General features: G+C 37.9%; 2 protein-coding genes across 3 annotated transcripts in view; one reads left to right on the plus strand and one right to left on the minus strand.

Annotated features, from left to right (window-relative positions):
* Positions 1-1,090: 1,090 nt before the first annotated feature.
* Positions 1,091-10,989, minus strand: LOC100889393 (probable inactive 1-aminocyclopropane-1-carboxylate synthase-like protein 2). The gene is made up of 12 exons (XM_030986255.1): positions 10,638-10,989; positions 9,967-10,026; positions 8,849-8,992; positions 8,074-8,140; positions 7,236-7,333; positions 6,489-6,566; positions 5,747-5,847; positions 5,114-5,255; positions 4,038-4,179; positions 3,099-3,238; positions 2,443-2,596; positions 1,091-1,192 (listed from the first exon to the last, which is right to left on the minus strand). Exons 1-12 carry the CDS (start codon positions 10,755-10,757, stop codon positions 1,149-1,151), a joined length of 1,290 nt encoding a protein of 429 aa, XP_030842115.1. The 5' UTR covers positions 10,758-10,989; the 3' UTR covers positions 1,091-1,148.
* Positions 10,990-16,142: 5,153 nt separating this feature from the next.
* LOC587188 (BCL2/adenovirus E1B 19 kDa protein-interacting protein 3) overlaps positions 16,143-22,681 on the plus strand; it is a 12,537-nt gene continuing 5,998 nt past the window's right edge. For both annotated transcript variants that reach the window (XM_786933.5, XM_011684861.2), the window contains exons 1-2: positions 16,143-16,293; positions 18,637-18,868. In XM_786933.5, the coding sequence (XP_792026.4) occupies positions 16,251-16,293; positions 18,637-18,868 (275 nt within the window). In that variant the 5' untranslated portion in view covers positions 16,143-16,250. The remainder of the gene's footprint in view (positions 16,294-18,636; positions 18,869-22,681) is intronic.

Below are 22,681 nucleotides of genomic sequence, written 5' to 3' on the forward strand. Positions count from 1 at the left end.
ATGTATTTTTGGAGATAAAGTTGCCATCAACATAGTCATATTATCATTGTTATCAATATCACTGTCAAATAATTTTCAACATTTTTTAAAAACCAAAATGGAAAGCTATATAGCCAGAGATACATACATAAAGAATATTAGATTCATACATGATATGATATTGATTGCTCATTATCGCAATTTCTTTGGTAACATATCGAAATTGAAAAACCTATAAGATAATTTCCACAGGTCAGTGTTTTTTATGCATACTTGTTTTAAGGACTCAAAGTAGAACAAAAATAAAAAAGCTAAAGTCTTAAAAAAATCGATCTAATAGCACATCACATTTGGTTATGACCCGTATGTAAGCAAGGATTTATATAGATTCCCGAGAGGAAAAGCTTTTCACTGTTAAATATGAAATAATGGCAGACAGACCCTGCATCACACAATACAGTGTACCGGTATATATTACCACAAAAACGAGTCACATTCGAGTAAAAACCCTAGGCTCTGTCTTGTAGACAATGTACTTTTCCAAGTAGCAAAAACACTTTACACAAAATCTTCAAACAGTCAATCCTGCTTTAGTGACCACCTGTATAGAAAGACCACATTTCTTGTTTTCCTTGGGAAGAGTTTCTTATTAAAAAAACCTGCACATAAAAGACAACCTGCTCATAAAGACCGCCCTTTTTTTGCCTCCCATGAGTGGTCCTGATATATAGATTTAAATGTATTTCAAATAATTCCTGAGCGAATTTTGCCTGCTGCAATATTCGAAACCATGTTAAAAAGGTGTTGGGTGAGAGCAAAACTTGAATTCGACTTGATCAGACAACATGTGTGAATGTAAACACACATTTCAACTAAAAATGGCACAATACAAGACTAGGTTTTCTGAGTTTCAGTCCAATTCCTTCTTCACTGTTGTAAACATATAATCATTTTTTTTTTTTACACAGGGTAGTAGCCTGGTCAGTGATTCTGTACGGCCCTGCACACATAAAATGCAACATTCAGAAATCTTCCATGACATGTACCTGAATAGGTGGTGACAGAAAATTACTCAGCGCTGGCCAACTCTGATACTCCCGTCTTTGTTATTGCCAATGAATGGAAAACACTGAACTCCTCTGATAGTCGTCAATTTGCATGGTTGATCTTTAACCTTGGAATGATTCACATGCTGCTTTGAGTCTCTTCATGGCTAAAAAAAAGACCAAAAAAAGAAAATCAGTTTGTCAGTATCTGTTGTGGATATATTTATGAAATGCAAACTGCATTTTCTGTTAAATATATCATGGTGATGGAATCAAAATTCCATCGGGACAACTTTTATTGATGTATATCAGAAACAAAATGAAATTCTTTAATTTCTTCACATGGTACACAGTTTACTCTGTGATGATTAACGAATGAAAGTGATACATATAATCATGGAAGTCACTCTCTATCTTTCCAGTCCATTACCCAAAGCTGTTGCAAATATCTTCCTACTTTCAAGGAATTAGCACTTTAGTTAGGGGAGGCGCAATGGCTCAGTGGTAGAGCAGCGATCTTGTAAACGGGAGGTCAGGGTTCAAAACCAAGTCAATGCGCTAGTGCCCTCTGGTACGGCATTAATCCTCATTACCAAGTCCATTGGAGAGGACTTAAGGCTATAAGTCGGGTTGATTACTTATAAGCATACGCATGCTAAGGTTAAACGAGCAACCAACAACAACTTCTTGAACACGTCTAAAAACATCTGAAAACATACATCTATCCCTTTACATGGTTTGAATATACATCACAAGACAGTGTCTCGTTTCCTTTGGAAAAGGTGATATATAAATGTAATCATGATTACCTACCGGTACCTGCCAACCTTCCAATGCAAACGATAGGAATCTCCGAAAACAACATCAGGAATGAAGTGTGCTTTACATGTATGTATACAGTGTTTTTCATTTTAAAAAAAGAGGAATATAAGGTTTATAGCAATAGCTTAAAGAGAAGGTTGAGTTCTGGGAAGAGGTGAAAAATAATTTGTGAGCGTTATCATTCTTATTATGCAAGTGTGGAAGAACATCAGATAAGACATGTTCCCTGAAAAGCATGGCTCTTCAAATGCCTTCATATTCTAAATATATCATGAAACATTGTATAACTCGAGGGTAGGATTTTTACGCCACGTGTTCGTGTAGTCCTATATATATCTTTCTGCGTACAGTGTTTGTAACTTTACCAAGACTTGGCCTAATTTCTTATCATTTTGATGATTCCAGAACCTTGCAATACACACAAATTCTTATATGCTAGATGATCAACCTTTTCTGGTCGATTCCACACCGTTTCTTTCACAATGCAATCGCATGACCAGAACTCAACTTCACCTTCATTTTTAAGGCAAAAAAATAGGAATTATTCCTCCCAAATAGGTGTGGTTGGAAGTTATATTATTATTCGTATAATTACCTTCTATGAGGGTGGATTTCGGCAGGGCATGGATGATTCTAGCCCAGCCGAACTCGTCGTAATAGAACGCTGATCCTGGGGCAATGGATATACCGTTGTCTTGGCAATGTAGAGCGAAGGCCATCTCAGATTCTTTGGTTGCGTTGGGGATGAACTGTATGAATAAAGAAGGAAGTAACTGATAATGGCAGCTGGAGCTAAAAAAGGGGCAATAATATCTAATGCCGTTTGAAAGTGCATAGCAATGTGATAGGGATGTCATAGCATAATGTGAGATGCGCAATACAAAAACATGATATTAACATTATTATATTAAACAGAGAGTTCTAAATAATCTTCAAAGCATACTTCTAACTTTACATCCATCTACACAGAGTATTCTTAGATTGTTAATCTTTGAGGCTGGGTCACTACCGATACACTACATTGTTGAAGTTGAATATACCGGTATTGAAGTTATCTCAATAAGAGAGCAGAGCTGCCTCAATTAGGCTTTTGTTTAGTGAATCTGACACATTTTTTCAACAGCTCTAATTGATAATAAATTGATAATTTATTGAAAATTTATTCTCTTTTATGGTGCACATAGGAGATTCGAGAACAGAAAGAAAAACGTTGTGAAAATTGTTTGGAAACCAAAAATAGTAAGAATATACCTTTCTGAAGTCAGCCCAAATGAATAAGCCAGCCCTAGGTTTCACATAAGGTACACCAAGGTCATCCAGAGTCTCTTTCATGATGTTGGCAGATTCAACTAACATGCTGTTGTGAGTTGGTAAATACGATTTCAGCCACTCTGAAATTACAAACAAGCAAGGAACAACATACATAATTTGTAAAATAGTCTTGCATGACAGTGGATGGACATTGTTTGTACAAAAAAAAATACTTTGATTGCTATTCATTTCATGACAGGACGTAAGGAAGCAAATGTCATTGCAGGGGGGGGGGGGGGGTGTTTCACAAAGATCCTAAGTTGAACTTATCTCTAAACTGGACTTAAAACTTGTGGAGAGCCATTTGTAGCCCTAGGATAAAATATATTCAAAAGCTAAAACATATTTCACACCTAGCTTTCATAGCATAAGTTAGCAATACTGTCTATTTTGTATACTTTTTAAATCAAAGAGGTTTTTTTTAGACATAAGAATCTAGGGTTCATAACATTGGGTTGAAGGCCAACGACTAGGAATCATTCCTCCAAAATAGGAATGGTTGGCAGCTGTGATAATTTGTGAAATGATCTTGCATGGCATTGAACGGACATTGTACCAACAATACTTTGTCTGACATTCATTTCTTTACAGAGAGTAAGGAAGGAAGTATCATATTGCAGGTATATTACTGTACAGCAAAAACTGGGGACTAAACAAATGAATTCTTATCCAGGGGATATCCAAGGGAAGAGATCAATAAATGATCAAGGAAAATGAAACCAAACAAACTTAAGCTGACAGCCTCATTAGAAATTATGAGCCAGTTAAAATATCTTGAAATTACTCCTATTTGACCACTTAGCAAGGGAAACAATCTCTCCAATGATTGCATCCTCTTTCCTAACCCTTCTCCCATAAAGAGAAATGAAGCATCTTTACCCTTGTCTTCCAGTATTTTTGTCACTGCTGTCTGGATGAAAAGAGGTACTTGGTAGAAATCCACTAAACCATTCAGGGCAGCCAAGACTGTTGGGTTCCAGGTATATGCTACTCCTACAGGACTTCCTGGCATTCCAAAATCCTGCAAGAAAAGTGCAAAGGATATTTGGTAATGAAGCTTTGTACCACATACAGCCCTAATGTTTTAATAATCCAATACACATTAAGTAGGTCAAACTGGTTGCATATCAGAGGGGGGGGGGGGGGGACAAATTGTTAAAGACGAGGAAACAGAGAGAAGAGGAAAGGATGAAGGGGAATGGAATATGAAAATATGATATGATCGCTCCCACCCCCTTTTATTGACAATATAGTAAACCCTGTGAGCTGTGCACCCTCACAATATTAAAAACTCCTCAATTGCTGGAACCACACTTCACAGTAACTGCAAGGAATATATGATTCCTGGGGGGTGCTTCACAAAGATCCTAGGTCAAACTTATCTCTAAGTTTGACTTAAAAATTACGGAGAGCCATTTGTAGCCTTAAAATAAAATGTATACAGAAGCAAAAAAGTATTTTAGACTTTTTATAAATTTCTTATCAAGAACATGCAATCTCGTTGATAATAGTAAATATGAATGATTTGAATCAACATTTTATGCCTTTTAAAATAACTTTTACAAAATATTTTCATAGATGCTAGCGGCTTTCCATAATTGTTAAGTCCAACTTAGGATCTTTGTGAAACACTCCCAGGTAATATCTTGCTCTTTATCAACTAAAACCTAAGAAATCTGATGCAGCAAATGTGGAGCCTTTACCGAAACCATTCCTGGGATTTAAATCTATACTATGCAAGTGTGTATGGGTGTGTCAAGACATCTCCTCACAAGCTGCTTTTGTGTTGACTGAGAGTGTATTTAAACCAGCAATATCTCTACATAAAAGTAACATGTGAAACTCATATTAGTATAGCAACATTGAACTTCTAACATACAGAAGAAGAATAAAAATTGGTGAATTAATGAACAACTGTTGTAGTTTACAATGAAATTCAAGGAAGAATGAGCAACCTTTGCCATTCCCCATAAGACGTGTGTCCTGTTCTTGTCTGGTAGATCATCAGGATTAAAGGTGAATATACTGGAATTCTTGACAGAGTCATCAAAGATGCTGCACCCGTAAATCTCATCTACAACACAATGTAGATTATGCCTGTAAAATTAATGGAAGGGAGGGGAAACAGCAATAGAAGTTTATCTTATCTGTAAAAAGAGTAAGATCAACTATCAATGAATTATCTCTTTAAAAGAGTCAGTGTTTTGAAATACCTGTAATATTTTATTTAGGCATTAAACCATATAATCAGATCAAGAAAAATATATTAGTAGTCATTCAATCCAGATCCATACCAAGACTTGTTTTGTGGTTTACGTAAAACAAAGTTTTTAGCACACAGGAAAAAATTCTAAAAACTTTTAATATTGAAGATTTACTATTTCTTTTTCATGTACAAGCACATTTATAGTGAAACAGTTTTGCTGATACCTTCAATTTGAGTCTAACATATTCGATTGTTAGAATAAAAAAAGAATCATCAATTCCTTTTAATCTACAAGAACAATTACACAACCGCTTGATGATGCTTTCATTCATCTCAAACATGAAATCATAACTTTCTAATTGAATTTTAACGAAGAACATACTTGTGGCAAAACTTGAGGTATTCCATAACTTGATCTCTGGTGTACACAGTTCCCAGCGGATTGTATGGGTTGACCAGGATAAGCGCTTTCACTTTGTGACCCTATCAAGAATAATGTACAATATCAACACTTTACGAGAACCTCAAATTGGCAACACATCAACATGACTATGATAACATAAAAACAATTCTGATTTTGTTTGTACATCAATTGGCATCAGAGAGACAGAGACACTGTTCAAACATTTCCAATTGAAAATCAATTGAGCTCAATTTAGATACGTGTTTTCTCTTGACACCAATGCACACACCTAGCTAGCATTAAATTCCTCCTTTCCTAGCAAGGGCTACAGTATGAAGAAAAAAAATTGCAACTAAAAAAAAAAAAAAAATTAATAAATAATAATAAAAACCTGCCTGTAAAGACCACTTTTTTTGTCTCCTTTGCCTTGAGCTGTCTTTACATGTATATACAGGTGTCACTGTATTAGTTTTTTTTTTAAGCCTTCACAAACTCCAGGGCCATTTCATAAAAATTGTTATCAATATTAAACATGTTAAAATCCCTGTTATAAGCTAATGAAATTGTCACACCTGATTGGCTGAAAGCAAATTTACTAAACAAATGTGACGCTTGTTATTGATAATGAGTTTCATGAACTGGGCTCTGATTTAAGTTTGACCTAATGGTTCAATGGTGAACATTACAGATTATTGAAGATATAATGTGTATGTTTATCTACCTCTTGTTTAGCTTTTTCCAGAGCTGATTCAAGAAGTGGTACAGTCATCTCATATGGTTCTCTGCCGTCTGGTTCTGCCTTGAAAGAGAATAAAACTGAAATGATCAAATACGGTATTCATTCATTCATATTTATTTGATTTCCAACAGAAAGATAACCAAAGATATTACACATAATTTTTTCTGGTAACTATACAAATACACTTTGCACATAATACCATTATTACAAGAAATTCTTAATTTTCTGAGGAAATGGGGGGATCCACTAAAAAGAAGTGCTTGTAGTTTGTGGACCCCCCCCCCTCCCCCCTCCCCCCTCCCCCCTCCCCCCCCCCCCCCAGAAAAAAATATTATTGTTTCAAATTTTGCCTACGAAGACTTGGAAAACGCTAGACAATATTACAAAAAGACAAACAACCACGAAACGACAAGGAGAAGGAAAACAGATAAAAGAAGGAAAAGGGAAAAGGGGGAAGGAAGAAGATCGACATGACATATTTTTTACAAGATTTAGAGGTCTAGGACTTTGACACAGTGCTGTATGAATCCTCCTCATGCCATCACATACAACGTTGTCCTACAGCCTTTGTGAATTATAACATCACCCAGGAAATTCTGAATTAGATGGTTCACATACTTTTTTATATTGAATGCCGGAGCATGTGATATATGTATAATGTAGGCAGAAGGGCATGAAGTATGAGGAGGGTGGGGAGGGGGAGGGGGAAGGGGGGGTACTAAAACATACCTTACTGCTTAGATACACTGGATATGTCTTCACTCCAGCCTGGTACATGACATCTCGTGGTATGCCCCCATACATGGGAGATGGGGTCAAAATAGTATCTGAAAAGTGTCAAAGGCAAGAATGATAAAAATTTTAAAACAATTAAATTACTAAACTCAGGATGATAAAGAATCAACTGCATCACAAGGTTCATGTATAATATTTCATGTCATAATTAAACATTGTTTGAATTTACAAATTTATACACATGTATGATTATTGAAATATTACATGTATATTCATGTTTGGCGATATTCAAGATGACATTCCACTGTTGCTAGGCTACTGCTCAGTGTTACATGGGGTCAGGGTTAATTATTATTATTTTTATTCATTTTTTTTTTTTTTTTGGGGGGGGGGGGGTACTTTGGAGGCTAGGTTTGGGGAAATGCTGAAAAGGCTAAAACCTAAATGCACATACTACAGAAATATTCATGCTAGCATAGCAACAATGGGATGCTATCATGCAACAAAAGATAAAAATTGAATTGTTTCGACCATCCCCATCATCTCAATCTGTTTTGTTTTTCTTCTATAAACCAAAATAAAAAATCCTTTAAAGAAAGAAGCAATAGAGTTGGTATCCACTATTCTTTGATAATAAAATTGAAAAAAATGAAGTTGTTCTTGTCCTCCCAAAGCCATACTTCAGCCACTTTAGGACATGGATATTCGAAACCCCAAAAATTGTTTATGTCTTCTTGACTCAGTCCCTGGGAAGCCACAAAGCTATTTGGTGTGGACCAAGGGTAACTACTTTTCTGCTGAGCTAGAAGCCTGGGTTAGGTGATCGACTCACCTTCAGGGTTGCACAGTATAAATGCCATCACGTTCAGTATAGGTGTTACTCCACACATGATACTCATCTGAAGAGATAAAGTAAACATTTTGATAATAACATTCATCGTAACACTCGGTTCTTTAATAATGCATACCACACAGAGAAGGGTATGACTAAAACGCAACACAAGTGTAAATAATGAATTCATAAGAGCACAATTACATCAAAAGTAAAGTAAAGTAAAAGTTTTAAAAGATTAACCAATGGGTTGCATTTTAAGAAGTAATAAACATACTTCTACTTTTACTAAACATAGCGATTATGCCACGACAAGAGAGATAAAATTGGTCATACTTGAGTTTCCAAACTTCTTTTCAGGGGTTTAGATTAGTGATACGTAACATCATCAGAGCAGCAGCAAACAATAAGATCGGCCCTTTTGAGACTCTCTCCTTACAGGGATCGCTGGTGTGACCAGGGGCGTGTTTCATAAAGCTGTTCGTAAAGTTACGTACGACTTTAAGAATGACTTAAATATAAAAAGCCAATGGGATGCTCAATCATTTTTTAACTGCATCAACTAAAGTTTAACATTCTTATTATAACAAATATTTTTAATGCAATGTATATTTTTTGCCATAATTTAATTGAGGTTACTGGAAATATAGTCACACTTTGTTAAAACATCAGGAAAAACTTTATGAAACACCCCCCATATATGTTACCCGAACTGGTTATTGTTTGCAATTGTACAATATAAACCCCAAACATGAAAAAAATAACAAACACAAACCTTCTCTGGGTCAACAGGTTCTGCAGCATTGGTCTGACTGGACAGGAAGTCTGCTATCGCTTTACGAAGGCGAGGAGCACCCCCACAGTGCAAGGGATAGGGAAGCATTGACGAGTCCCATTTCTGTAAATCCTGCTGGTTGAACTACAGTGACAAACGAGAAGAACAAATGGTTTAGGTTATGATTTGGTTATGATTATGTTATGATTATGTTATGATTATTAAGTTACGATTATGGAATTGCACTGCAAGAGAAACTGTTTTAAAGTAGTTCTGATTTATTACATATTAAGTGACTTGCTAAGATCAGCAAAATAAGGGAGGGGGGAAATTGCTGGAAATCACTTTTTTAATCACATTTACCAAGGAGCAAAACTCTTGTATGCACATGTAGGAGACCACATATTATGCATAAGTTGCAACAACAAGATCAATTTCATATCTAGGTGAGTAGCATGGGTCCTGTCATTGGTCACTGAGGGGGACCTGTCACTACTGGGGGGGGGGGGGGGGAGTACTGACTAACTTGATTATAATATTATGCAAATTATTAACAAGTCAACTAATAAGCCAGTTCACGGTTGCAGTCTGAGCATGAGCAGATAAAGGTCATTGCAGAACAAATTTTGAAATACACTGAGACGTTATACTGGATGCGTGCTCATGAAAGTTATGTGATCATTATTCATTCATGCACATTCAATGAACTCCATGATACACAGGTGGAAGTATTCTTTGAAAAGGGGAAACAAAGGTTATCTATATATCGCTGTAGGAGTGATTATTTCAAAATGTACAAAGTGGGACGTCTTCATGTTTTGAAGATCTGTGGATATTCGGGGTCATTGCAGTGATGTGCTAACCGTGAACTGGTCTATTAGGGGAAGGGTGTGATATGGGGCTTTTTAATAGGGACATTTCTTTCCTTGTACGATTCCCTATCTCCCCACCCCCTTTCTATATATTTTTTTTGGGGGGGGGGGGGGCTGCTTTTTTTGGTTACGTAATCTAAGAATACTGAATAGCAATGAATACAGACATACTTTTTCTCGCCATTCAAGTGAAGGTCGCACAAGGAACCATATATATTAAACTCTAAATCAAAGATTTTATTTTACCTTTTCAGTGATGAGGTCTTTCACTGCTTCATTGTACGCTGTAGACAGATTAATGATACCCTGCAACAAAAGAAGAGAAGGTTAGAACTTAGACTCCAGGTCATTTTACTACAAAATTAATGCTATTGAAACTTACATAGGAGGGATGTATCATGTATTTTGATCCTAAGATACTAAAGCGTCATCATTCTGTTGTTGCAACTTAAAGGGAATACGTACACCCCTTGCAAATTATCAATTTTTATCCCTCCTTGAATGTTTTTTACTATGTTGGGCAATCATACAAAGTAAAAAGAAGAAAAAAATAGAAACAGAAGTAAATTAAATTAAACGCTGTGAATTTCCATTGGCATGCCTTTCCATTTTGACTCGCAATTTATTATGACGTTTTATAAGAGTTGAATAAAAAATAATGTGGTATTGGTTAAAATTTGCATGTAGGGTCTATAGAATTAGTCTAGACGTAGACCTAGTCCTAGAAGTAGAAGAAGAAGAAAAAGAAATCTAGTAGATGATAGATCTAGACTCTAGATCTAGATCTAGACCTAGATCTATGCCTAAAGATTGGTTCACTCATTAATCAACCAATTGTTTTACTTTGCTATAGCTTTAGGCATAGATCTATATCTAGGTTCATCAATAAGTTTGCCAATACTACAATAGATACTCACATTCTTGTTATCTTCAGGATGAAATGGATTGCTCGCCATTTTCCCAAACAAGTTTTTTAACGGGAATTCAAACGAAAATATGTTTTCGGCTCGCTGAGATATGACCCCGTTAGACGTCATGTTTCCAGCATTAGTCAACAATATATGTCAAGATGTCAATTAGACCTGAAGAACTCTTAAGCAATTGTTTCGAAGAGCTAATGTCTTAAATTTGATTGCTCCTCATCCCCAAGCAAAAAGCTACGCCGGTATGCGATCTGCGGTGCCGGTGCAGTGCGGGCGGGCCGGCGCGGCACAATCCTCCGATCCCGGTCGCGATCCGCAGCCCTGTCCCTTCAGCAGCAATACACACTCACTACAGCTGATAAGATAAGAAAGGAACTGTGTGCTGAGCTGAGGTCAGCTAAACAGTTACTGTGTGCCGAGGTCATCACCCAACTTTTTGTACCGTGGTATATAGGACAATGACCCCCCACCCCCCCCCCCCCGGGCAACCAGCTACCCCGATAATAAGTTAAGTAATTTTTAGGGGGAGATCATTTTCAGGGGGTGGGGGTAATTGTCCTCTGGGGGTTATTGTCCAGGGGGGGGGGGGAATAATTGTCCTGTAGAGGATAATTTTTCAGGGGGTAATTTCCTTGGGGGTGGTTGTCCTCGGGGGGGGGGGGGGGGTAATCGTCCTTGGGGGTAATTATTGTACCGCTTGGTATAATTGGTCGGGGGTGATTGCCCAAGGGGTAATTGACCATAGAACCTTGGCATATAATATTCACAGGGCAATAAATAAACAGCTACTCAATTTACACTGAATGTTATCTTCTGGTTGTAAACTTAACAACAAAAATGAATGGCCACCTGTAAATGATTATTTTGCAAAATTTCAAGTCTATTATGGACATGACATTGATATTTATTACAGATTGCTCATTAAAAAGTGAGATGACCATTAGATCTGAATCTAATCCGTCCGGCAGATTTTGACAACGGCATGATTGTAATGCAAGTAAAGAGTTTTATGCCTGGTGACTATGTTATCTCATTTATGATTTTTCATATCAATTCCTTCGCGCTCCTTTTGGGAGATCAACCGACCCGCGCGCATTTTATATTACATGACATATGGTAAAATTCTCGACATCTTTTTACACTTTTCTTTACCATTAAAAATCGAAATTGAGAATAATATCCTCAATCGAGATATGAGAAGAAGGAAACATTTCCTTTACATTCCATGTAAAACCATGCCCTTACTTGAAAGAAAACCTCCGTCACTTTGACGTTGAACTTTACAATCCATTTTTAAAAAATTACTCTCTCATACACAATGTCAATGGATCGGTCGCACTGTGCTCGATTGCCTTTCAATAAACCAATCTTTAACTTTGCAGCAACGCGTTTTGCGTCAAATTTGTAAATCCTCAATCACAGACAATGACATATGATACGTAAGCTTTTCATACATATAAATTTCATTTTGATTGATTCATTTTTAGCTCCGTCAATTTTCATGTCAAATCATGCTTCATGTCCCATTTTAGAAGCCCGACCCAGGGTTTTGTGCCAGCTAGCCCTGTATGCATGTACGTAATGCATACACATATAACTGAACATGCATAAGTACAGTACATGTACACACACGCAGCGCAGCGCGTACGAGCGCACTGCATGCACTACATTTCATTGGGTCAGTACCATTATGAAAATAGGGGAACAATGAGTGGGATGGGTTTAGTGCCGTCACAATAAACTTGCGCATTACACGCGTACGTATAATTAGAGCAATTTATGCACCCCCAAGAAATAATGAATACAGCCCGACCTCTCTACACACAGAACTGCACAGATACCGCACAGTCCGGTCAAGGCGTTACGCGTAGCGTTAAACTGCCAAATTTACAGAAATTGTGAGGAGCGCTTTTGCTATGAAAGGAATTGATATGCTTTTATTTGCAAAATGTAGGCCAACATACGGGAGGGGGGCGGGTCGAATTCCCAAAATATATTCTAGGCCGCATGTAGTTTCATAGGTGTATTCTTCATACTCTCGAGTTGTGATTTGATGGAGTAAACCGAGTGTTTTAACACAGGCTTAGGAACCGGGGGCGCCCCCAAAAATTGGGGGGCTCAGATATCATTGAGCCCCCCCCCCCCCCAATTTTTTGGTGGGGTTCAAATACCATTGCCCCCAAATATTTTAAGTGGGGCTCAGATATCATTGAGCCGCCCCCAATACTTATTGTGGGGCTCGGCCCCATTAACCCCCCGGCCCCCCCACTCAGGTTTCAAAATGACCGCATGCGTGTTGCCAAAATGTCCTTTTCGTAACAAAAGAAAAAGGTCGAGCCGTATTGACTTTACACACCGGACTTTTGCTGAAAAGGGGGGGGGGGGGTGCGGAAAAAGGCTCGTATACAAAAGAAAAAGGTCGAGCCGTATTGACTTTACACACCGGACTTTTGCTGAAAAGGGGGGGTCGGTTGGAACACGCATATGCGTACCCTAAATAACACTGAGTGGGGGCCGGGATTAACCCCCATCCTCCCCAATCATTATATTCTAGGCATGAAACTCATGTATATCTATAATCTACAGACTTACCATCCAAATATTTTGGCGGGACTCTGATATCATTGAGCCATGGGAGATTTGTTTTTGTTTTCATTTTGGGTGGGATATCTAGCCCTCGTACGTATAGCTACAAGGAGTCAGAATATGATGATAAATATAAAACAAACACAGGTAAAATACGAAATGTAAACGTAAATATGCATGCAGGTTCTGAAAAAATTAAACATTAGGCCTAATTAATTCGAGACATGATAAATTCAAAGCAAAAGCAGAAAATACATGTAAAAGTTAATAGTCCATATTACATGCAATCAGGCGCGGATCCAGGGGGCGAGGGGGCATTGCCCCCCTCCTGCCCTCAACTAAATCATCCCTTTCACTTTTACAAAAGCTTCAAAACGGGGCGTGTGATATTGAAAGTAAATCCTTATTCTCATACATCCAATCAACATGCTCATGATATTCTAAATTGGGACTTTCTAGACTGCCGTTACAAAAAGCATGACTGTATACTATGATTTTTACGATATTGAATAATTACACTCCGTCTTATATGTCAAATAATATCAAATATTGCACGTATAATTACTAATTTCGCTCGTCCCGAAATCTAGATCTCTCTAAACCGAATTCAAATAATTGCAAAAGAACATTATAGGGAGGCGATACAATATAACCTACTACCAGAATACATCCGAAATTTAACTACATTAACATCCTTCCATATACCCTAATAACTGATAATTTTTCTTAACACACTTCATTAAACTCAAATGATTTTTGCATAACCGTGTGTGTGTGTGTGCGTATGATATTATTTTTGAATTTTGTTACTTTGGTAACTTGTATTTATGTTTTGTTTCTATTCTGCTTTATGTCGCTTTTATGTTAATATTGTAGCGTAAGGGCCCCAAGGAAGAACAGTAGTGTTCTATGAACTCTGCTGGATTGGGCTTTCCACCGATTTTTGTCTATGTACATGTACATGTATAAATATTTCATTTTGTATATTTTACTATGTATAATATTTTTATCTGATTTCGGAAATAAAAACAACAACAACAAAGAAAGAGAAAGAGAGAAGGAGAGAGAGAGAAGAGAGAGAAGGAAAATAAGGGAAAGGGAAAGAGGAGAGCAAGGGAAAGAAAGAAGAGGAAGAAGAAAAGAAAAGGGGGAAGGAGATCGGGGGGGGGCAGAAAAGGCCTTGCCTCCCCCATCAATAGAAAGAAGGAAAGAAAGGGAAAAAACAGGAAACGAGGAGATAAAGGGATGGAAAATAACAGGAAGAAGAAAAGAAAAGAAGGGGTATATCAGTTGCGAAAGGCCCTAGCCTTCCCTATCCCCCCAGCAAACCTAAAAGAGAGAGAGAAGGATGTGAAGGGAAAGGGAAAGAGGAGAGAAAGGGAAAGGGGAAAAAAGATATTAGAAAGGTAGAGGAGATCAGTTGCGATTTTTCCCGCCAACAAAGTGTAAATCGGGGGGGGGGACAGTTTTCTCCACCCCAAATACCGCTAAATACCGCTGATTACAGAATAATGTTGCCGAAATAACATAATTTTCCTCACTTTTTCCTCACTTTTGAGTAAATCTTTTTAAGCGTTTGTTGGAAAATGACAAATTCCTAAATATACAGTCAGGCAAGAAATATGCTTATTTAGAAGCCTACATCTCAGGGCCCGCGAAAAGGCTGGGCTCGAGGGCCTCGAGCATCAAAATATGCTCATCTGACCGTATTTAAATGCCTAAAACACCTGAACTTCCGGTGGCTCTGCCCCCCCCCCCCCCCTGGACCCCACCTAGGGCCCTAAGGCGGACCCTGGATGCTAATCTAACAGTAATTTAATGCCTACAACCCCTGAGCTTTTGGGGGCTCCGCCCCCTGGACCTCACGCCAATTAGTGTGCCATGTGTCACAAAATAAGGTATCAAAATAATTATGTTCATCTGACCGTAACTAAATGCCTTAAAACCCTGAGCTTACGGAGGCTCCGCCCCCTCAACCCTATACCAGGGGCCCTAAGGAGGGCCTCTGAATGCCTATCTGACCGTTATAAAATGCCTAAAAGCCCTGAGCTTCTAGGGGGTCCGACCCTGGACCCCACGCAAATTAATGTCCTGCCAGTGTCACAAATAAGGTATCAAAATATGCTCATCTGACCGTAATTAAATGCCTAAAACCCCTGAGCTTCCGGGGGCTTCGCCCTCTCGACCCCACCAGGGGACCTCATCTGACGGTAATTTAATGCCTAAAATCCCTGAGCTTCCGGGGGCTCAGCCCTCTGGACGCCACGCAATTAGTGACATGCCAGTGTCATGAATAAGGGGAAAATATCATGCTCGTTTGACCGTAATATGCCCATACCCCTGAGCTTTCGGTGGCTCCGCCCCTAGACCCCATGCCAATTTACGCTACCTGATCGTAAATACTTGAGCCTCCCACACCCACTTTGAAAAACGTACAGCGGGGCCTGCATGTAGGAAGGGGGGGGGGGGTGATGCGAAATTTTTGTTTATGTCTATCCCCCCCCCCCTCCCCCCCCCCCCCCCCCCCAAAAAAAAAAATTGAAATCATGCGAGCCAAATATTGGTACATAATGGTGACCAGCATTGTTGTTGGAGGGGGGGGGGGGGGGGGTTGTTCCGACCTTTTACATTGCATGCGCGCATGTGCGTCATTGTATTGACAATCCTTTATGAGGGGGGTACCCAATACTTGGAATACATGAGTCCCATTTTTCTATATGAGAATGTCATTTCCAGCTATTCGGTGATTAAACTTAATCGTGTGATGTTATTATTGAATAAATAATTAATTTTTAGGTTTGTTAGGAGAAAAATATACTAGTTTTGGCCTAATAATATATTTTTCTATACATCAAATGAAAATATTTTACCCTCGATCTTAATAGGTCAGGTTCCCCGGTCACAATACGGAAGCAAAACACGAAACGTCACACGTAAACAATAATCGTATGAGTTTTGCAGCTGGGATCAGAAACCGATCAAAACATAGCACATATTTCAGAGGGAAACAACGTTTTCAAGATGACTTCTACACCTAGGAGTGAAAAAGATGATTCTCTTAATGGTATGGTCGTCCAGCATTTATTATTCAGTCGTGACTTTTCATGAATTTCGTAACATTGTATTCCTTGCTTGAATCGAGTTGATTTGTTGATGTGCGTCTGCGCTACCCGGCGGCGGCCGGTGTCGTACAGTGTACTGTATGGCCTCCGTTTATTTTACGAGCATTGTAAAGGCCATATTGCCGCCGTGTGCTCACTGAGCTGAGCTAAAGCCAAATAGTCCGTAGGCCCTATAGCATTAATTCATTGTTGATGTAGCTTTGCTTTGTTCCTCGCATCTGCCAGCAAGAAAGTGTGTGTCATTTAGTATACAAATAACGCACGTCCCAGAGTGCAATAGCGGTGAATGCAGTACGCGCGAGGTTTTTTTAGATTGGTGCCGCTCTGTGCAACGAGCCGCTTGCGGCGAGTTGACAGTGCGAACCATCTGAAGAAACCGAGCGTTTACTGCATTTACGTTTTGCACAACAGGGTCAAGTGCGTTATTTGTTTTATAAAATAGCGACACAAATAGCAAAAACGAAACTTTAGATCTAATAAGTTAGAGTCTACGAGAGTTCGATCTAGATCTAGATCTAGAGTTATGTTGGTTCTACTTCTAATTAGACTAAGACCTTGCAGTTGCAGGCTTACCAAAAAGTCAATGGGATTCATTGCCTTGATTAAAAATAAAATCCATACAGTGGGTCTAGAGACGAGTCTACATCAGACAGCTGAAATTCCTGGCTTCATTATAAAATCCAAAAGTCAAAACAGGCCTAAATCCAAGGCAAAAGTAAAATAAAAATTTGCTTTTTAATAATACCCCGCGCGCTGGCCGCTCTAGCTAGCTAGCTAGAGCTAGAGCTAGCTACGCGTACGTTGCGCTGGGGATCATGGTGGAGCGTACAATATTAGCTACGCGTAGCCTATAATAATTGCAATGCAACTCGAGGGAGCGCGTACTACACGTACGCGCGCGCACTGGATCTCCATGGTCACGCGTACGCACCGTGCAATATAACTTTTTACTGCGCTTTTTCTGCACTCATTTCTGCAAAATCGTGCTTGCATCAAATTTTTTTCAATGTCATGTGACGCGTATTGACCAATCACGATGCTTAAAATACTAGAGCCATTTTATAATATCCTTTTATTTTAAGCTTCTTTAACCACACACTGCTAGTTAGTACATGTGAAGTCAGTACTAGAGCTAGATCTAGAGTAGACAGAATTTCACAGAAATAACCGTCTGGTAGTAAATGATGATGATAACATAAGTCCAAATGTAAAAAGAAAAAGAGGAAGAAATTAGAGATGATGGATCATGAACATGATGGTTGAGCTTTATAAGCACCACTCCTTTTCTGGATAGACCAAATTTATTGTTTTGACTGTAGACCATGTATATGACCATGCAACCCTTTATTTTTGTTTTCAGGAAATTTCCTGTCATTGTTCATTGTGTACTGATAACACAAGGCTGATTTGTTGATAAGTGCATGCAGGCATACAAGTTCATGTTGAATACTTGAATTGTAAATTTAAAGGTAAAGACCAGTATTGGAAACGCCCCAATTTTAAAAAATGAAACGGAAGCTCTCATTACCAATCATGTGAAAGAATATGTTTTGACTAATACATGATAATAACAAATTTGCCGGGAAACCCCCTATTAATTCATATACACTGTATTTGGTAAATTTGTTTCTCTCATGGTCTGTGAGAGATATAGGGTAGTCCCATATACATCTTTCTGTGTATAGTGCTTGTAACTTTACGAAGAATGGGCCAAATTTCTTATCATTTTGATGATTCTAGAACCTTGCAGATGCTAGATGCTAGATGATCAACCTTTTCTGATCGATTCCACAACGTTTCTTTCACAATGCAATCGCATGACCATAACTGGTCTTTACCTTTAACATTTTCTATAATATGCATTTATCTGTGATGATACATATTTATTATGAGTGATTGTGTCAGTACATGTATTTTTTCTTCTTCAAAGTTGACACTTAAACTATGAAAGTTATGTATCTTGCATTGATAGTTAAAGTCATTTGGTGACTAAGTAATGTAGTAGCTTGTCTTTTCTCTATAATATGAACTTTTATTATTGAACCTGCAATTAATACAATTTAAAAATTGAAGGCAAGTTTGAGCATTAATTACATTGGCATAGAAGTTAAAACAGCATTTCAGGGTGTTATATTTTTTGGCCAAAGTCACTGTTCTTGCCTGTTGTATATTTCTTTTGCATAATTATGCTTCGTTTTCATTAAATAACTTCAGCCAACAAAATATACCTAATCAAAGTGACCATAACTATTTATGTTATTACTTTGTTCTTTTTTCCCTCCTAGAATCATGGGTGGAACTCCAATATGCCCAACACGGGGGCGTCAATGAATCCTTCCTAAACCTTGAATCCGGAGGAGGGGGAGGAGGTAACGGAGGGTCCAGCACCCCATACAGCACGGGGTCCGGGAACGGCAGACACGGGGGCGTCCAGTTCGGTACCAACATGGAGAAACTGTTGATGGAGGCACAGAGGGAAAGCAGGTCAACATCCAGGGAAGGCTCACAGGGAGGAAGGTTGGTATCAAAGATGTCTACCTGGGGGTGTTTCACAAAGATCCCAAGTTGAACTTATCTCTAAATTGGACTTAAAAATTATGGAAAGCCGTTAGCATCTTTGAAAATATTTTGTTAAATTTATTTTTAAAGGCACAAAATGTTAAATCATTCATATTTTCTATGAATTATCAAGGAGATTTCATGTTCTTGATGTGTAATTTATGAAAAGTCTAATATAGTTGAATTTATTTGAATATATTTTATTTTAAGGCTACAAATGGCTCCTCATTAAATTTAAGTCCAACTTAGAGTTAAGTTCGACTTAGGATCTTTGTGAAACACCTTTCTGGCCTACAGTAGCCCTATGATGATGGTGTGAAATGATGACATTTGGATAACAGTGGAAATTATCATTACGATGTTGTTGGATGGAAATGTTTTTTCCGTTGCTGTGTTTGGTGTTCTTTTAAACTTTTTTGTGGCTGTCGTTGTTATTGCTTGTGATGGTGCTGTGGTGATGTAATGGTGAAAATGATCAGCTATGTTATGGTGTTCAAGATAATGATGTCTTCCATTCGAGATGGTGTTTGATATTTCATGGTGGCATGGTAATTGGGACAGTTGATGACAATAGTGATGAATCTTTTTATGATATGATGTAGGTAATGTTTGATTAGCTATTAGTTACATGTAGTGATGATGTCATAATAGGGGTGTTGATTTACATCCAGGGAGGGCTTACAGGAAGGAAGGTGGGTATCAATTTCAAAGATAGTATGGTATTTCAGCAAATGTAGTGGTACTGAAAATTCAACTGTTAAACAATAATGGGCAAATCATCTGTAAACCTGTCTGGCGAGAAGGAAACTAAATGGGGAAAGACAAAGCAACGTTGATTTGTTGGATGCCTGGCTTTCTTCAAAAGTTACAGTTTTCACCCCCCCCCCCCCCCCCCCCCATTATAATGTTACACCTAGGAAATCTAGGAAATTTGTACCCCATCCTCCATTGTTCTACTAATGGATATACAACTTGCCATTGATTTTGAGCCATACTGTAAGCCTCAACTGCTTGTCCTTTATGATTGCCTAAGAGTATGGTTGCATATGGCATTGATCTGACTAAACCTTCAATAATTTTCAAGTTCATTAAAGATTGGATCATGTACATGTATTCGGAAGCAAAGTGATAAAGCTAACATTGTGTGATAATTAGCCATAATGAATCACACTGTGGAGATAACCATGTACTGTAATCCTTTTATTTAACCAACTCATTAATACTCATAGATAAAGTGTGAGTAAGGATTAAGATGATTATATCCATTTCCGTTTGTTGGGATAATTTTCATAAATGTATTTGATGTTTATACATGTAATAGGATCTAAGAAACTTGGAAATAAGATCAGTTTATTTTAATACTTTCTTCTAGGGTACAGGTGTAATTATTACCAGACACAATATGTTTTATGTGATCAACCACACTATTTCTCTTCACAAAAAATCCTTAATACCTGTGGCTGTCATATTCAGGTAAACATTCATGTAATTCTTAAACTTATTTTTGTATATCATTAGACAAAGTCTTTTAAATAGACTCTGCCTTGTGTCAATCTAGTAATCCTAGTTTATTCCCTGCTAATTGGCACAGGATCAAATATCACCCGCCAAGTTTGAGGCCTGTTTCAAATTTTAGAAACTGAACTCTTTGGTTAGACAGACATATTATTTTAACCTCAAAAGTTATTTTTAGGAGAGGAAGAGGCTATCTTTACTTTTATTGAAATTAGCTTTAAAAATCAAGAAACGTATGTTTTGCTACCAATTGTCATTCAGAATGTACTTGTGACTTCAACATATACATGTAACTTGAATATTTTGATTGTCTATGTAAATGCATGCATAGGGCTAGGCATATTAGGTGGGGTGGGGGCTGGAGCCCCAAACTTGAAACTACTAATATTTGGGCAATTGCCACCTCACATTTTTGCAGGGAGATGGTTGATTTGTAGGTTTGATAACTAAAATAATGTATTTTGATGAGTGCACTATATTTTCATTATGTGAAATGTCAAAATGTCTTCTCATTTGCAAATTCTAAAAACAAGAGACATCAGTCCCTTCCCCTTGCTAAAATTGTGCCAATAATCCGTTCACCAACAAATAATGTTGTTCTTCTAAATCAAAATATAAAAGACAATTTAGAAACTACGTAAATGAAGATTTGTGTAGGCTTTCATTTAGGCCTACTATATATCTACATGTACATGTAGATGTAGAATTATACAAAGACATGAGAATGATCCCACAGTGCTGATTTTTCCTGCAATACATGCAGTACTTTAAAACTTCACTTTGTTTTGTTATTGCTGTTGTTTTTGTAAGTCAGGGTTTGAACTTTGAAGTGCAACATTGTTGACGTGTAAACAGACATGCGTCATGTAATAAATACTGCAAGGTTCATCCCACAGGCCACAGATATCAATGACTAATCAATGTAAAAGAGGTTCAGAGATCATTTAAGTATATTGTGATTCAATGAAGTTGGAATACTTCCAATATTTTGATGTCTACATGATATAGGGAAGGCTGGGCAAGGGGTATTTCTACAAAGTTTATTCTTGTGTTTGTAACATAAACTTGTATTTAATTTTGCAAGGTGCCAAGTTGCCCATACTCTCCCCTTTCAAAATATTGTGATCGTGTAGTGCTTTTCCTGTGTAACTTAGGAAGACAGACACTCAGAGTCAGACATCAATTGAACTTTTGTTTTTCTTTCTTCACTCACTCTCTCGCTATCTCTGTCTCTCTCTGTCTCTCTCTGTCTCTCTCTGTCTCTGTCTCTGTCTCTCTTTCTCTTTAGATTATTTTTAATGAGCCAACATAAAAATATGGATTAGGCAACAAAATTGTGAAGGATGTTACTCCCCCCCCCCCCCCCCCCCCCCCTCAATTCAAACAATGTCCCTGTTTTTTATGATGTGGAAGGTCAAACCACCTTGGAAGCTGGACTTTGTTCTTGAAATAACAAACAATTTGTTTTGCCTCAATACCTGTCAGATCAAGGTGATATTGAGGTGTTAGAATTGGACAAACTAGACTCGAAAGTGTGGATTACCAAAAATTTCATCTTCTTTGTGAAGTACATTTTCTATGACAACATGATTAAACAAAAGTAATTGTGTAACTAACAATTTGTGCTCCATAAATTGGTTTGACAATTCTACCCGCTTGATAGTTGGGTTCTGAAATTTAATGATTTATGGTTTTATGAATCCCTGGCCTACATATACATGTAAGCTGTCTCAGAAGTTTGTTTGTTTGTTTGTTGTTGTTGTTTTAAATAATAAATATGAAAATGAAAAGAAATGTGCATTTTCTCATGAATAACTATAATGCAATTTTGAATAACAATCATGTACATGTACTGGGAAGCTAATCATGTAATCCTGCTGTATTACTAGACTGAAACATTAACCTCTCTTTTACCTCAATTGCACCCAACCCAAATTGAACTTGGTAATCTCTAAGCATGTATGTATGCCTACGTGCAGGAACGCCAGACATTTCCCAATTCTCGTCTGACTCAATTCATTTTCCCAGTATATTGTCCTTGATCGAGGGCTCTGCTAATTTAATGAGCCGAAGGAGTGAGGTGAAAGTCCTGTCTTCATCAGCTCGAGGTTGCCAAATAGCCTGCTATTTCTGATTTAGGAAATAATCCGGAAGTTACAAATCGCATCTTCATTAACTCGAGACTTGACCTCGAAACTTGAAACTCGAGCTTGAGAAATAAGCTTTAGATATTTTGCTCAGCGTTCGCGCATAGTG

This window comes from Strongylocentrotus purpuratus, unplaced genomic scaffold (genome assembly GCF_000002235.5).
Source record: "Strongylocentrotus purpuratus isolate Spur 01 unplaced genomic scaffold, Spur_5.0 spur5_scaffold_15, whole genome shotgun sequence".
In the NCBI taxonomy this organism is placed as follows: Eukaryota; Metazoa; Echinodermata; class Echinoidea; order Camarodonta; family Strongylocentrotidae; genus Strongylocentrotus; species Strongylocentrotus purpuratus.

What these genes read in the sequence shown, in the direction of transcription:
- LOC100889393 (XM_030986255.1), bottom strand. Translation starts at nt 10,757, where the DNA reads ATGACGTCTAACGGGGTCATATCTCAGCGAGCCGAAAACATATTTTCG. An exon ending in ATCCTGAAGATAACAAGAAT is followed by an intron (nt 10,027 to 10,637) that starts GTGAGTATCTAT and finishes CTTTTGTTGCAG; the next exon opens with GGTATCATTAATCTGTCTAC. An exon ending in TTTGGGCTGACTTCAGAAAG is followed by an intron (nt 2,597 to 3,098) that starts GTATATTCTTAC and finishes TTATTCATACAG; the next exon opens with TTCATCCCCAACGCAACCAA.